This window comes from Galeopterus variegatus, unplaced genomic scaffold (assembly GCF_000696425.1).
Source record: "Galeopterus variegatus unplaced genomic scaffold, G_variegatus-3.0.2 Scaffold450, whole genome shotgun sequence".
Classification (NCBI taxonomy): domain Eukaryota; kingdom Metazoa; phylum Chordata; class Mammalia; order Dermoptera; family Cynocephalidae; genus Galeopterus; species Galeopterus variegatus.
This window is the reverse complement of record NW_007726561.1, coordinates 446,843-463,546: the sequence shown is the minus strand read 5'-3', so window position 1 is coordinate 463,546 and position 16,704 is coordinate 446,843. Positions and strand designations below refer to the sequence as shown.

At 40.8% G+C, this 16,704-nt stretch overlaps 1 protein-coding gene and 1 pseudogene across 1 annotated transcript in view; both read right to left on the bottom strand.

Annotated features, from left to right (window-relative positions):
• Positions 1 to 12,576, bottom strand: part of CALCOCO2 (calcium binding and coiled-coil domain 2) — a 23,485-nt gene extending 10,909 nt beyond the window's left edge. Inside the window, exons 1-6 of the mRNA XM_008568889.1 lie at positions 12,392 to 12,576; positions 4,123 to 4,225; positions 3,838 to 3,971; positions 2,802 to 2,927; positions 1,016 to 1,104; positions 561 to 630 (exon numbers count right to left, since the gene is read on the bottom strand). Coding sequence (XP_008567111.1) covers positions 561 to 630; positions 1,016 to 1,104; positions 2,802 to 2,927; positions 3,838 to 3,971; positions 4,123 to 4,225; positions 12,392 to 12,571 — 702 coding nt within the window. The 5' untranslated portion in view covers positions 12,572 to 12,576. The remainder of the gene's footprint in view (positions 1 to 560; positions 631 to 1,015; positions 1,105 to 2,801; positions 2,928 to 3,837; positions 3,972 to 4,122; positions 4,226 to 12,391) is intronic.
• Positions 8,774 to 10,880, bottom strand: LOC103587442 (annotated as a pseudogene).
• Positions 12,577 to 16,704: the final 4,128 nt, after the last annotated feature.

The following is a 16,704-nucleotide window of genomic DNA, read 5'->3' as shown; positions in this document are numbered from 1 at the left end:
TCCCGGGTTTTTTTTTTTTTTTTTTGTCTTTTGTCTTTTTTCCGTGTCCGGCAACGGATCGCAACCCTCAGTGTTGCCCCCGTACCGGACCGGGGACCGGCAACGGGATCGCAAGCTTCGGTGTTGCTCCCGCGCCTCGCTCAACCAGTGAGCGGGAACCAGTCTATACGTGGGATCCGAACCCTCGGACGGGAGCGCCGCCGCGCTTCCCAAGCGGCACACTATCCAGTGCGCCACCGGGCCGTATGCCAGGCTTTTGAGTAAGATTTTGCTTGAAAAGATTTTGTAGTTAAAAGGAAAAGGCTTGAAAAGCGTTGGTATACATGACTGTCATCCATCTTAAGAGCTCATGATAAGTATAAATTAAACAAATTATTCAGTTCATTATAGACAATGACCATTAAAAAAGTGGGGAGGAGGGGTTTAATCTAGTCCAAGAATGGAAAACACATAACCTGAAATTTTAGTCCGATGCTTTAAAAGGTATACCAGTAGGCACTCACTACAGATGGTGGCCAGGCTAAGAAAACATCCTTTGGCAGAGGTATGGCATTTCCTACCTGAAGCTGATCCACTCTGTTTACCATTTTCTCATTTTCTGAGGACATCTTCTGGTTTCGTTCTTTCAGTCTGTGAAGTGGAGGTAACTATGTGAAAACATTTGTTAATTCCAGGTCAGCTCCTCCTGGCCTTAAATGATTTAAGGCTGGCTCAGCCCTAAGCCTGCAGCGTTATTTTAAAATCCACTACCCTCCACTGTAGTCCTGTTATGACTTCCTGACTCCAAGCAAGTGCAAGTATTCAATTCCTGAAGTTAATACTTCAATTCAGATCATTTCTCCTGACTATTCTGATACTAATTCTCTAACCTAGAATTAAAGAGGACATGATTTAAAAGTGGGAGAATCACAAGAAGAGTGTTTTCTAACAAATTCCAGAAATCTAATCTGACTTTACCTAAGTGTGTCTATGATACAGCAGCTCCTCCCATGCCATAATTAGGGGACACACTCACTGAAGCAGCTCTGTCTCCCAACAGTCCTTCTGCTCTTTAACTTTCTGTTCCAACTTCTTATTGATGCTTTGAAGGGTTTCTAGCTCTTCCTATAGATTGAAACATCATTAAAGGAACAGACCATTTCTAAGACACTTTTTAGTATCTCAGGCAACCAATAAATATTTATTGATCACTTACTGTATGAGTATGACAGGCATAGAATGATACAGCAGAGAATCCCCAAGTAAAGGGATTTCCAGGGCCGGTCCGTGGCTCACTTGGGAGAGTGCGGTGCTGATAACACCAAGGCCCCGGGTTCGGATCATTATATAGGGATGGCCGGTTAGCTCACTTGGGAGAGCGTGGTGCTGACAACACCAAGTCAAGGGTTAAGATCCCCTTACTGGTCATCTTTTTTTTTTAAAAAAGAAGGATTTCCACATTTGAATGTTTTTAATATGTTCTTTTCATATTAAAAATGCATATACCTTAATTTCTCTTTCACTGGCGCTATTTGTCCATTAATTAATTAAACAAACATTTATTGAGTGCCTATTTCACACCAGACGCTGTTCTGGCACTGCAGACACAGCAGTAGACAAAATAAACAAAGTTGCTTTCCTTCCAGAATAGTGCTGTTCAATAAATTAATAAGAGCCACACAAGTAATTTAAAAATTTTAGTGGCCACATTACAAAAGTAAAAAGAAACAGATGTAGCTAATTTTATTTATTTATTTATTTATTTATTTATTTATTTATTTTTAAAGATGGCCGGTAAGGGGATCTTAACCCTTGACTTGGTATCAGCACCATGCTCAGCCAGTGAGCAAACCGGCCATCCGTATATGGGATCCGAACCCGTGGCCTTGGTGTTATCAGCACCGCACTCTCCCGAGTGAGCCACAGGCCGGCCCCGATGTAGCTAATTTTAATAATAATATATTTCATCCAATATAGATAAAATATCATTTCAATGTGCATGATGAAAGGAAATATTTTACATTTTTTTAATACTAAATCTCTGAAATCCAGTGTACATTTTATGATTATAGCACATCTCAATACAGCCACATTTCTAGTGTTCAATAGCCACGTGTGGCTAATGGTCACCATACTGGTCCTGGACATTTGTTTTTTCTTTCCCAACTTAATTCTCCACTGAAGTAAACCTTGTCCATCCATATTAACTCCCTGCTTTTAGCTCGAAGTTTCTCAAAATTCTTGCTTATAGTCTTTAGAGAAAACTCCCCTTTAGCTTAGCTTCTAGCATTATCAACTCTCATTCATCACCTGCTGGTTTGAAGGATGAGTAAAAAGAGCAGAAATAGCAAAGAGTTTGGATAATCTGTAACCTTAGTTTAATACTAACTCTTCTCTCTCTTGATGTCCACATTTTAGCTAATCAAAGCAAATATTTCAAATTATAAATAGGCAATGGGAAGAAACAGTAGGAATGCCTGGATTTGAATCCAGGCTCCATCACTAATTACTTAAGCCATCTAGGCTTCAGATTATTCATTTACAAAATTAGGCTAACAGTACCTATCTCAAAGGTTTGCCATGAAGTTTATTCATTTATTTTTTTGGGCGGCTGGCCGGTACAGTGATCTGAACCCTTGACCTTGGTGTTATAATGAAGTTTGAAAAAAAAAAAATTCCTATAAAACTTTTAACACTGTGCCTGTTAAAGATATTGGTATAAAGGAGCAAGATCACAAGCAAAACAGAAAATGGTGCTGGATAAGAGGTGCCATCTAATTCTGATCTCCATGCTCCAAGTTCACTTTTACCAGTAGCCGTACCTGCTTCCTTTGGAGCTCAGCCTGCATGTCTGAGTTCTGCTTCTGGAGGCTGACACAGTTGTCTTTCAGCTCCTGGTTTTCTTTGCAAAGCTTCTTGTTGTGCTGCTCAATCTCTTCTACTTCTCCCTACAAAAAGACCATTCCATGAACTATATTCAAGTCCCTCTAGTGGAAAAGTCCCATAGGCTGGGATGGTAAGGGTCTGACCAATTCCCACTCACTTTAGTGACATCTGTGTACCAAAAATGGGAGCAGCTCCTCAGTAGGTAGGTAAGGGTGTAATAGAGGTATGTTTGTATAATTGTAGCATTAAGAACCACTGCCAAGAAAGATAAGCAAAAATTAAGGCCATAAAAAGTTAATAGGTGGAATCATAGAAGAATGTAGATTCTTCTTGCAGATACTTAGTACTGTTTGTCTCTTCCACGGGACCTAGCTCCTTGAGGCTGGGGACAGTGTTTTAATTGATTCATGCATCCCCAGTGCCTACAACGGTGCTGGATGAAAAGTAAGTGTCTTGTTTGATGACTGAGTAAGTAAATTAATATAATACTCATATATGTCAGGCTCTGGGTTAGAACTGAGAGAGATACAAAGAAGAATATTTGGTGCTTCTCTCATCAAAGGAGCTTACACATTTACTGTGGTGATAAGATGTGCAGATGACAAAAATTAAGTAACTGCAAAAGTTAAGGGAATAAATGAATGCCAGCTGAGTTACAGAAGTTTTAGAGAAGGGAGAAATCACTTATTGTTATGATTCTTATTAACATTCCTAAGACATTCTTGAGTGGGCTTGAATTGGTACTGTATACATTTTTCCCAATAGTATCTGTTAGATATTCAATAAAGCCTTGTAAATGATTTGATCATCACATACTGTGCACAAATAATGATAGTCAACACTGTGCCCCCAAAATACGTATAATCAATTATGCTTCAATAAAAAATAAAGCCTTATAGTCTCAAATTTCACCCTATCCTGGAATTGCTACTTTTACTAGCAGAAAGGAACTAAGGTGAGATGTTTACAGACCTGAGGGGTAACAACCAGGATATCCTCCTCATTTTCTGGACGGAATTGGAAAGGGATGCTTGCTCCCCGGACCACACCATCCTGATCCACATAGCAGAACTGGTAATACTCATCATCCTTGGGCAGGTAATAAGCTGAAAACACAACATAATTTTTAATCCAAAATAAACTCTATTTAGAAAATTGAAAATGTGAAAGTTTTTTATGTGTCCCAGAAAGGTCAAGCTGAAGAGAATTAATTAGTCTTGGCTGCTATCTTTAGCACATTTGATCCAGTATTCTCACCTTTGAATTGAACTTCCTGCTGTTTGGCTGATTCCTTGTTTAGGTCAATGGGCAAAGTAACCCACATGAAGGTGTAATACTCACGGGTTGTCTTCCATCCCACCTGCAATGACAAGAGGCTCTCATTTAGCACCTAAAAGGGCTCAGGAGAAAATCCTTATTTGGGCGATATCTTCTTAAACTGCACTTACTTTTTATTTGTGTTGAAAATACAATAGAATGAGTTCATTATGATAAGATTCACACACCATGGATCAAATCTTGTTTTTTGACTTATGACAACTATATATGGGAAAATGTCTGATACAACTAAAAATTGGGGCACACACGCACAGTTAAAAATATCAGTCTTAGAAGGAAATGAAAACTGGCTCCTCAACAGCTGGGACAAGAGCTCCAAAAATTATGTCTCCAAGTAAGACACAGAATTGAGAGTGATGGGGAAAAAGCTCTGGGAGTGTGAATCTTAATCCCACTATCTTCTTACAATGGTGTTCTTGGAATTTCTAAATCAGAAAGCATTTCTGACCTGCCCTCTCCACTGGTTTGTCCTCTACTGTGTGCAATTCACACTTGTCATATACCAACTTGGTTATACTACTGTGTTTAAAAAATGCATTCTTTTGAATAATTTGTATCTTGAGGACAGAGAGTTTTTAGATTATGAGGCACTAGATAAGAAAGTCCAGATCTATATAGTTTTCTTCAGTGTTTTTCTTAATCCATGCTTAATGAAGGGTTTTTGGTGATAAAAATAATAACAATCTGGTAGTTTCTGTAAAGACCTTTCTAGGTAGTGAATGCAGTAAATCATAAGATATAAGGACACAGCAAAACATACCTCAGAACAGAAAGCTGGCTAAATGGAAAATATTCTCACTAAATGTGAAGAAGGGTAAAAGATTGCTCAAATCTTATCTGAACATAAAAGCACACCAGAGAATAGAAAGGGAGTCATTGTATCTTCAAGGGGAGAATACTCAGCAAATGAGAAGCAAAATTACATTTATTGTCATATTTTGACCCTGTCTGAGCCCAGTGGGAAGAGAAAGAACTAAAAATAAATTCCATTTTTATATATTAAGGAATCAGAGCAGGGTTGAAAAGGTTACACCAAAAGCTTATCAGAACATACTAGGGCATGTTTTAGAATCTCATTTATACACACCCCATTGCTGTAAGCATCTCAGAGCCACTGCAGCCTGCGGTGGTACAGGAAGCAGGAATTTTATGGTGTCCTCATTCACATCCTGGAGTTTCTTAATGCACCGTGACCAAAATATCATCGGAAAGGTCTAAGAATTATTGCTGCCTTGGAACAAGAAAACAACTTCTAGCTACCTGCAATTTCTGTCCTTGGCTCCTCCACACGAATAGTCCTAGTCCCAGTCTGCCTGCTGTGGCATGCTATTTTGCCTCTCTAAAACCTTGGAAATGGGCCGGCCCGTGGCTCACTCGGGAGAGTGCGGTGTTGAGAACACCAAGGCCCCGGGTTCGGATCCCATATAGGGATGGCCGGTTTGCTTGCTGGCTGAGCGTGGTGCCGACAACACCAAGTCAAGGGTTAAGATCCCCTTACTGTTCATCTTTTTAAAAAAATAATAAAATAAAATAAAACCTTGGAAACATTTAAATGCCCAGGTCAAGGACAGTATAGAGCACAGGACTATACACTGAAGGAAGGAAAGTTGACTGCTACCTGCTTTAGGCTCTGTCATTGGTGGTAGCTTTGACTATATTAAGAAGATGTTAACATACTGCATATATTGAAAAACAACAAGTGCCTACTTGGTGCCAGAACCTACCAGTGTTAGGGGTGAAGAGGAGTTGAAGAACAATGTGGTTAAGGCTACACTGACAGAAAACTGGGGAGAGCTTTGGAAGTGAGATATGAAGGATAAAACATTACAGCCAACTCTTAATTCTCTAATTTCCCATTTGTTGTTCAAAAGAATTCAGCAGAGTAAAGGAGAAAGCAGAGGTTTGGGAATCAAATTTGTTTCACCTCTTACTCATTGTGAAATCTTAGGAAAGTCTCTATCTCTCTAGGATATTCATTTTACTCATCTGTGCACCAGAGATAATACAACCCACCTCTGGGGGCTGCTGTGCTGAGGACTAAATTAGAAAAAACACACACATACCCCTCAGGAAAGGCCTAGCACATAGTATGTCCTCAGGGCAGGTGTTCAAAACAATTGCTTTAAGGACAATGAACATTAGAGGCCCTTCTTTGTTTTTTTTTTTTTTAAAAAGATGACCGGTAAGGGGATCTTAACCCTTGACTTGGTGTTGTCAGCACCACGCTCACCCAGTGAGCAACCGGCCATCCCTATATGGGGTCCGAACCCGTGGCCTTGGTGTAATCAGCACCGTACTCTCCCGAGTGAGCCACAGGCCGGCCCCTAGAGGCCCTTCTTTGGATTAACCATTATTTCTTTATCGAGGTATGGCAATACCACTGCAATGTATGAAGTGTTCCAAATATAGATGCATCTTTTTTCTAAAAATGCTTTTAAATATTTATTTTTAAAAAGCACAAGATTTTTACTTGGTTTATGGTAAAGTCCTACTGATAGCTTCTAAATTCTTGGGGAATACAACCAGTCTAAGTAAAATAGAAATATAACTGTGTTACCAAAAAAAGAAAGAAAGAAAAAAAAAGACGTTACAGATTACATTTCAAAGCCTAGTAATTTTTGAATTATTCTTTTTTTATTATCTGTACCTGCACTGTCCAATATGATAGTCACTAGCCACATGAGGCTATTTAAATTTAAATTATTTAAAATTAAATAAAATTTAAAATCCAGCTGATAACACCAAGGTTCAGGGTTTGATCCCTGTACCAGCCAGCTCTCCTCCCCGCTGCCAAAAAAATTTTAAATTCAGTTAGTCACACTAGCCACATTTTAAATGCTTAATAGTCACATGTGACTAATTAATAGCTACTGTTGTGAATAGCAAAGGTACAGTTCCATCGCAGAAAGTTCTATTGGATAATGTTGATCTTTATGCTTTACTACACATGGGGAAGAAGAAAAACAACTACCACCTTCTTTCCAAGATATAAAACTCTGGTGTGTCAGTTTTCTGTCTTGGAAGACCTTTTATTTTTTTAATTTTTTATTTTATTTTTTTTCAAAAGATGACCGGTAAGGGGATCTTAACCCTTGACTTGGTGTTGTCAGCACCACGCTCAGCCAGCGAGCAAACTGGCCATCCCTATATGGGATCCAAACCCGTGGCCTTGGTGTTATCAGCACCACACTCTCCCGAGTGAGCCGCGGGCCGGCCCCGGAAGACCTTTTAGTCTGATGATTCGTGACACCTGCCAGTATCTTGTTGTTTGTCTACCATCCCTATCTCCAAACACTAGTCTTGTTATCTCCGGCTTCCATTGGTCCATCAATAAGCTTAGCATTTCAAACAATTAAAGAAAAGGAATTCAATGAGGAATGTAAATAAGCAATAGCTCCTTCACAGTGCAGTCAAGAATGATGTGTGATTTTAGGAAGAACAGCATTGGCAAACAGGCACATGACATAGTGAAGTGTCAAACCAAAGGTCACTGATGTTAGGACTCAGCAGTATAAATTACTTAAATATGACCTTTATTTCCTGTCTCTGGAAATAGAAAGATTTTTCATTATGGGGTGTGTGTACATAATGTGTGAGAGAGAGATGGGAGGGAGAAGGGGATGTAGAGAATAAGTTGATTAAATTTTATTTATTTATATTTTAATGGAGATTTTTTTCTTTATTGAAAAATTTTAGACTTGGCTACATCAAATAAAACCAATTTCTGGAGGGTAAAATCAAAATCCACAATAGAAAAAAAAGATGTTAACACTGTCTGGGCCATAGCAGAACCCAGACGATATATTTAATTGAAAAATTCTGGGCTCTTCGTTTTTGGCCGGAACCGCCATCTTCCAGTAATTCACCAAAATGACAAAACACAAACGGAAAGAGGAGAGGCACCTGATATATGTTTTCTAGGCCTTTTAGAAAACATGGAGTTGTTCCCTTGGCCACATACATGCAAATATACAAGAAAGGTGACACTGTAGACATCAAGGGAATGGGAACTGTTCAAAAAGGAATGCCCCACAAATGTTACCATGGTAAAACTGGAAGAGTCTACAGTGTTACCCAGCATGCTGTTTGCATTGTTGTAAACAAACAAGTTAAGGGCAAGATTTTTGCCAAGAGAATTAACGTGTGTATTGAGCATATTAAGCACTCTAAGAGCCAAGACAGCTTTCTGAAACGTGTGAAGGAAAATGATCAGAAAAAGAAGGAAGCAAAAGAGAAAGGAACCTGGGTTCAACTAAAGTGCCAGCCTGCTCCACCCAGAGTCTCACTTTGTGAGAACCAATGGCAAGGAGCCTGAGCTGTTGGAACCTATTCCCTATGAATTCATGGCATAATGGGGGTAAAAAATATAAAATAAAAGACCAAGACCACTATGCTGTTAAAAAAAAAAAATTTAGGCTCTTCATAATTGACCTTTTGATACAAAATAACCTAATAAACTTGCAATTTGTGTTTCTTGGTGTTGAGGTCTACAGGACAAGCTAGGAGGTCTTCAAACCTTGAGCTGAATTCCATGAGGAGTTATTTGGCTTTTGAATCAGTTTTTCCTTGTCTAACTAGAAGCAGCAGCAACAGCACCCATCTTCTGGACAGCTTCTTTCTTGGCACAATAAGCCTGTAGAACCACCACAGCTTCATCCACCATGGAGTGGACAGACTCAGGAGACTCTAGCATGTGCAGCAGTTCAGAGTTGTTGATCTCTAGCAGCATTCCCGTAATCTTTCCAGCCAGGTGTGAATGCATTGTTTCGATTAACAGGAACAAATGTTCTCCCAACATCTGCTTCTGTTTCTGGGAGGGTGCTGTGGCCAGCATGGAAGCAGTCAGGGGCTCCTGCCCCTGCATATGGACTGTAGGCTGGCGTGCCTACAGAGGCTGTATCACAGGATGGGGGCTGCGGACACTGGAAGCATATTTGTATGGTGCAACAGCCTAAGGAGCAGCAGCAGCAAAAGCAGGAGCATGAGGCACTAAGTTCTGCACAGCTGTGGGAATGCCCCCAGACTGGCAGCTGTCAGTCAGCCCTTGCTGGGTGGGCTGACCACCAAAGTCCATAGCCAAGTAGTCCAGGCTCTCAGACCTGACTCTCTGAGTGGTAGTAAGTGGTGCTCCATGAGAGGCTGGAGCATTACCAGTTGGAGCCAGATGGCAAAGAGATGGACGAGGCCCAAACTGGCATACAGCATTTGGCATTCTTGGAAGACTTCAGGTCTCCCACCATGCTGCCAGCATGGATTAGGCCTCATCTCCACTAACTAGCTAGGTGTGTAATATGGAAGTCTTCCCTGAGTCTGTGGAATTGTTGGTACAAAGTAGCCACCAGCTGTAGGCTGGAACTGATTTAAGATGGCATTGGCAGAGAGTGCTCTCATTCCAGCCATCTACTGCATATACTGGTTGGTCAGGTGAGCCTTTCTCTCTTCCTTCCTCTGGGCCAGGGCACCACACAGTGGCTTGGAACCCACGATGTTTCCATTCATCTCTGACTACTTTGGTTGCCTCTTCAGGAAATGAGAAGCAGATGAAGCCAAACCCTTTGCTTTTTCCATCCTCCAGCACTACCTTAGCACTGGTGATTGATCCAAAAAGAGAGAACTCTTTCCTTAATTTCTCATCATCAATGGTGTCATCCCAGTTCTTAATATAGAGATTCACCCCCTGATATGGACTAATTCTCTCCTGTTTCAGCTGCTCAAATTTCCATTTTAACTTGGCCTGCCGTTCCACTTTCTTCTGTGCATGGCCTACAAATATGACTTTCCCACTGATTTCTTTTCCATTCACCTCTTCCACAGCCTTATTGGCATCCTCATGTATTTAGTAACTCACAAAGCCAAAGCCTTTGGATTTCCCCTGGGATCTCTCATCTTCTTGATATTTAGGGCCTTACCAAACTGGTTGAATAGCTCTTTCAGAATCTCATCATCCACCTCTTCCCCAAAGTTTTTGATATAAACATTGGTGAATTCCTTGGATTTGGTTCCAAGCTCAGCTTTCCACTCTTTGCCAGATTTGAACCTGCTCACAAACACTTTGCACTTGTTGAGGAGCATGCCATTCATCTTCTTGATGGCCCTGTCGGCAGCCTCTTGGGTCTTGAAGTGGACAAAAGCATAATCCTTAGAGTTGTTCTCACCATCCAAGCTCAGCTTTCCACTCTTTGCCAGATTTGAACCTGCTCACAAACACTTTGCACTTGTCGAGGAGCATGCCATTCATCTTCTTGATGGCCTGTCGGCAGCCTCTTGGGTCTTGAAGTGGACAAAAGCATAATCCTTAGAGTTGTTCTCACCGCACACCACCTTGTAGGACAGAATGTTTCCAAAAGCAGAAAAAGTATAATAAAGTGCCTTATTATCTATAGATTTGTCTAGGTTATTGATGAAGACATTTCCCACACCAGATTTTCTCAAAGAGGTCACTCCAAAACCACATGATAGGGATTTGCTTTCCCTTAATCACATCAAAGTTCATGGTCCAAGGCCTGCTCAGCATCAGCCAGCTGCTAAAAGTTGAGGTACACATAACTCAGGCACTGGTGGGTGATCATAGCAAGGCAGGTCCAGACAGACAGCATAGGCCCCGCAGGACTGAACTTTTCATACAGCATGGCCTTGGTGACATCTGAGTGCAGGTCACCCACTTAGAGGGAGGACATGAGGTAGCTGCGGGCTGCAGCCATTCATCTCCTGACCCCCCTCTACACCAAAAGGACTTCTTATAGGGCCCCACTGCAGGACAAAAGGAGATCCCCTTGGTGCTGTGGCCCATGCCACAGCTCACAGGTGGCACAGAATGAAGCTGGGAGCAGCTGGAGCAGGTAGGCTGGGAGGCAGGACCAGAAACTGTCAGTTCACAAGTGACAGCTTGCATGCAACTGCAAAACCTCAGACGAAGGATCTCAAAAACAATATGGCACTTGCTGAGAGTTTGTTAATTTTCTGTTGTCTTGGTTTGAAGCGCCAAATTAAAAAAATATGTATATTAAAATGGGGAATCCCCTTCCAAAGAGTTAAAAATTCCTTAAGAGGCAACCAGATATTCCCAGAAGTTTAAGATTATAATGTCCAGAGGAAGGACACCCAATCCGGTGGGTGATGACTCGGTGAACCCCAAGCCACAGGTGGGATGGTGAAAGGCAGTGGTGGAACATGGTGCTCCAGTAGTTGGTGCCTGGGGATAAGTGGCAACATGCATGGGCTGGGGCTGCCACGCAGCGAAGATGCAGGCCAGGCAGACAGAGGTGTGCAGCTCACCACATGACCAACAAAGGGGACCTACAGACACCAAGAACGGCTGTGGCAGTGGCTGCAGGGCAGGCTCAAAGTCTGCCAGAATGACTTCCCCAATCATTCTCTGAGGATTCTCTTTTTTCTTTTCTTTCTTTAAGATTTTTGAAGCATTTTCTGTTTTGTTTTGTTTTGTTTTAATCCTTTTCTCTTTTTAAATTCAGGCTGCTGAGTGACCCAAGGCAGAGAGAAGTTGATTAAAATTTTAAAATACCATTTGTTTTTTTGGTGGCTGGCCAGAGCAGGGATCCAAACCCTTGACTTTGGTGTTAAAACACCGCCTGCAACCAACTGAGCTAACCCGCCAGCCCTAAAAATACCATTTCTGTACTTGAATTGGCAGGGTGATCAGACCCTGGAGGAGTTCACTGAGGGAACTCATAAACTTTATATCCCTGAAAATCTTTACAAAAAAGACACACTTATTTAGGAACAAACTTTTTGGATGCAGGAGGTCAAACCAGATAATTTCTAAACATCCTTTCCAGATTTGTGATATTCCTACTAAAACAAATTAAACACTGTCCCAAGTAAGAGAGTAATGTTTAAAATCACAGAAATTATATAAGGGGTCACTCATCTAAGTCATACTAAATATTTCAGAATAGGATCATTTAAAAAATATTTATATTTGGTATTGAAAGCATAACTTGGGAATCGTATGATTTGCCATCTTATTTTAGCTTGAGACTGAAATTGAAATTTGAGTCCCATAGCACACATTGGTATGTGAAGAGGGAGGTGGTAGGGAGTTTAGCTTAGGATTTTAAAATAGGTCAGACATAATATATAAAATGCTTACAAAACATAGAGTCACATGCTCAGGTAACTAAGATTCACCTCTAGTTCTCCATCACTTGGTGCTAAATTAACCACTTACTCTAAAGATGCCAATCCAGTCCTTTCGACGGGGGATGAAATGCTGAGTGAGAGTGTAATAGCACGTGATGTCCCCTCCGGGGATGTAGAACTTCTCCACACTGTTAAAGATGACCTGAGAAAAATGACAATGATCCAGCAAGACAGCTGACGTGGGGGGATCTTCTATTGTCTTTTCCATGGTGGAGGTCCTGTTATGAGATATGAAATAGAGTAAGGCTCAAAGAGAGTTCTCTGAAATGCTGGAGATTTCTGGGCTGTCACCCAGGGAACATTCCGTTCCAGGCAAGTCAGAAAAAGCAAAATCTTGATGATTATTGAGATCATATAACTTGCTTTCTCTTTCACTTTGAGCCATTTCACATTCATAACTTCCTAAGCTATATGAATTTTCTGCAAATATCTCTGACCTCTTCTTCACCCTCACATACCCTCCTATTCTCTGATCATAGCTAGTTGTTCCTCTTTCTCTAAATGCCTTAAATAAACAAGGCACCTAGAGAAAACAGCCTGAACTGGGAATGTTAAGAGCTAAATTCTAGATTTGTCATCCCAACAAGCCCTATGACTTTAGGATAGTCATCTCTGTGGATTTCAGCATCTCTATTTAATTTAATTTATCCTATAACTATTGGGCCCTTCCATATATAAGACACTATGCTGGGAGCTGGGGACGAAGTGGGAAGAAAGACAGGGATGAGAGAAGATTATCTGACACACAGTGGTGACAAGCATGGGTTCTGAAATCAGAATGGTATAGTTCAAATTCCAGCTTCATCACCTACTAAATGCATGATACTGGGCAATTTACTTAATTGACTGGGCTTTGTGCATGTTTCCTCATCTGTAAAACGAGGCTAATAATAACATCTACCCCGTGTGGTTTTTAGTGAGGCCTATGTGGAATAATGCAAAGTGTCCAGTCCTTAAATCAATGCCTGCCATAGAGTAGACACTTCACACAAAGTAGACACATGTTGCATGACAGAATAAAGGACTTAGCACAGAATCTGCACAAAGAAAGGATTTAACAGATATTACTGATTATTACTGTAGTTGTTGTGGGTTTGTTTTGTTTTGTTTTTTTGGCACAGTTCTTGTCCTCAAAGGGGTCCCAGTCCAATACAGAGGACAGATGAGTATACAAGTGACTGCCAAATGAATGAAATAAAGAAGTGCAAAATGCTTTGGGGCTCAAAAGAGAGAGTGATGCAATTGGTTAGGAAAAATGAAGAAAAGCTTAAGGGAGTGAATAAAATCTTAGACAAACCCTCAAGGAAGATTAGGATTTTAACAAGTAGGTTTACAAGCGAGGGCATTCAAGGTAAAGGAAACAGCATGAAGTAACAGTAAAGAAATAGAAATACGCAGCCCATGTTTGGAAGACAGAAAGCAGGTTTGGATCCCTGTCTATAAAATGGGAATAATAACTCATGTTTTATTCTTCTAGATCACAGTACAGATAAAATGTGATCAAGGATGGGAAACTATTTTGGAGGTAAAAACAATACATAAAAGAAAGTGTTTTGAATTGTTATCACCTGATACCTCCTGTCCCTCAAACAAGTCACACGCACTGTCTTAAAAATGCCTTGCTGGCCTAACATTTAATGAGTCCATTATTCTCAACTCAGGGTTTTACTAGGAAATGAAAAAAAGATTGCAGCTGTACACAGCAGATGAAGAAAAAGCTGTACATATGCAAAGACTACATGATATTCTACAGTGAGCTGTTGCAAGATGTTGGAAGATTGTATACACACAGGCACACATACAATTTTTAAAAAAATGTACAATAACAAAACAAAACAAAAAAATAGCTACTCTAACCCTGCCCCACCCTATCTATTTCCTGGTTTTACTTTGTAGTCTAAGCAACTAGGCCTCCTCTTCTAGCTCCCCAGAAGTCAGTTTTTTGTAATGGGACTTTGGGCCATTGAGCTGTCTACTCTTGGGAATGAGCTAAGGAACTAAGAAATGCATTGGTTTTCTTGTAGTTTAACCACATCCTCAACCTCAAACCTCAGAACAGTTTTTCAAAGGTGGGGATGGGGTGTCACATTCTAGTCTAGGTCAAGGCTTTTCCCTATGATAAGCCCTTGCCTCTATGATAAAGGTTTCTCTTGGATGCTATAGGAGGGTGGGCAGGGAGGTTTCTCAGTTTGCAGATCCTTTTTCCCCTAGTGGTCTCCAGTCATCCTGATGCCAGCATTTCCCTTCGGTCCTAAACCTGGAGTGCCAATTTATTTTTTTTCCTTTTCTTTTTTGGCAGCTGGCCAGTATAGGGACCGAACCCTGGACCTTTGTGTTATCACCACTGTGCTCTAACCAACTGAGCTAACTGGCCAGCCCCTGGAGCACCAACTTATCCGAGCATGTAAAATGACTTATTTGTCCTTTGACTATGGATCATGAAGAACACTCAGGAAAGAGTGCCTTCAGTGCCTCAATTAAACTAAATACCATACTCCCTGTTCTTTTCCTTCATAACACTATCTCCTCTATATTCACAATGTCTAAGGCATATTAATTGCTCATTAAGTATTTTTCAAATAAATGAATGAACAATTTATGCACGTAATTTATCAAAAAGTAAAAAAAGAAGGGGCTTTGTAGGTAAACAATGGTGAGGATGATAGTAGGGCTAAGAGTCCTTTTTTTCAGCCCTGCTCTTAATTTGTTGGACAACCTTAGAGAAGCTGTTTCTCAGGTTCTCTTTTCTAAAATAGGGTGAGGAGATGATAATCTCCAAGTGCTAAGTCAGTTCTTGGTATGGCTGGTTCAGCTGGCCTGGCTGGTTCAAATGGCATGGTGCAACTGTTTCTCAGGTTCTCTTTTCTAAAATAGGGTGAGGAGATGATAATCTCCAAGTGCTAAGTAAGTTCTTGGTATGGCTGGTTCAGCTGGCCTGGCTGGTTCAAATGGCATGGTGCAAAACAACAACAACAACAACAAAGGGCACAGGTTTGACTTCCTTAAGAACCCATCAAATTCACACTCCATTGCTCACCTTCCACACACTTAAACTCTGGCAAGCTGTTTTGCAAATGGATACTACTGTGAAAGGCAAGACCAGCCAAGGATATGGGCGGCTTGGTACAGCTTCTCTTTCCTTACTGGAAAAGCAACCAATTTAAGTTAGCTCATGAACAGAACACTGAAGAAAGGATAGCACATACATACAAAATAACATGAAAGAGCTCATGTTCTGAGGTTTGAGTGTACAAAGAAAACTCTTTCTCTTTTCATTCATCTGAAAACCTAGTCATCTGTCTGAAAAAGTCAATAGCCTTGGTTACTTGCTTTTCAAAAACATAAGAGACTCCATGAAGCTTCCCACTTCAGGGAAAGCATCACCTTCCCAGAAGGACTCAAAGGGCAACCAGTGGCACTCTGCGTATTCAAAACTCAATCATTCTTGCAATAAAGGTTAAAATTCTCCTCTGCCAAGACCAGGGAATGGGTTGGAGTTGAGGAAGCAGGTAGAGTGGAGAACAGCAGTCACTTCCCTTCTCTCTTTCTTACCAAGCTGAGGACAGAAAGGGCCATGGGTAAACCTAGGACATAACCATATCAACCTGAACTGGGTCAGTGAGGAAGTACTCCTCAACTTTTCCTGGAGGGAAGGCATATGCTGATTTTTAAGTTCAGTGATCCTAAAGCCTTTCCTTCCTCCCAGTCATAAAATTCCCTGGGAGAAATGGGCTCCAACAGTGGCTTGGAAAATTGCCTTTCTGACAAATCAGTCTAGAAATAAGTGTTTGTGGAGGGGGGAGGGAAGCAGGGATATGGAAGGAAAACTGGAATGATTTAAGCATCAACTTCCCCCTCCCATAATGACCCTTCCTATCACAGAACCTGTCCACTATCTACTCCTAATTCTGTCAATAATTCATAGCAAGGAAGAGAGAAGAAATATAAGAGGAGCAAAAGTTAAATTTGGAAACCCAGAGAGCTACTGAGTCAGGAAAAATCAGGGGGATGAATTAAGTCCCCTAGAAATTATGGAATGGTATTCCAACTAATTCCTTACTCCTATCCCTAAATCAAAGACTGGCCACATAAGGAGTGACACAAGAAAACAAATAGGGATTTTTAAAAAGAAAACCATCAAGCATGGGAAAGTAATGCACAGAGATTCCATAAACCGTCAGAGGTACTTGACGTGGCCTCTGACATGGTTGTTAGCTTTTTTTTCACTTCGGTTTCCAAAAGGGTTAGGTTCCTCAGAGGAGATGGCAATAATAGGAATGTATTTTATTTTATTTATTTATTTTTAAAAGATGACCGGTAAGGGGATCTTAACCCTTGACT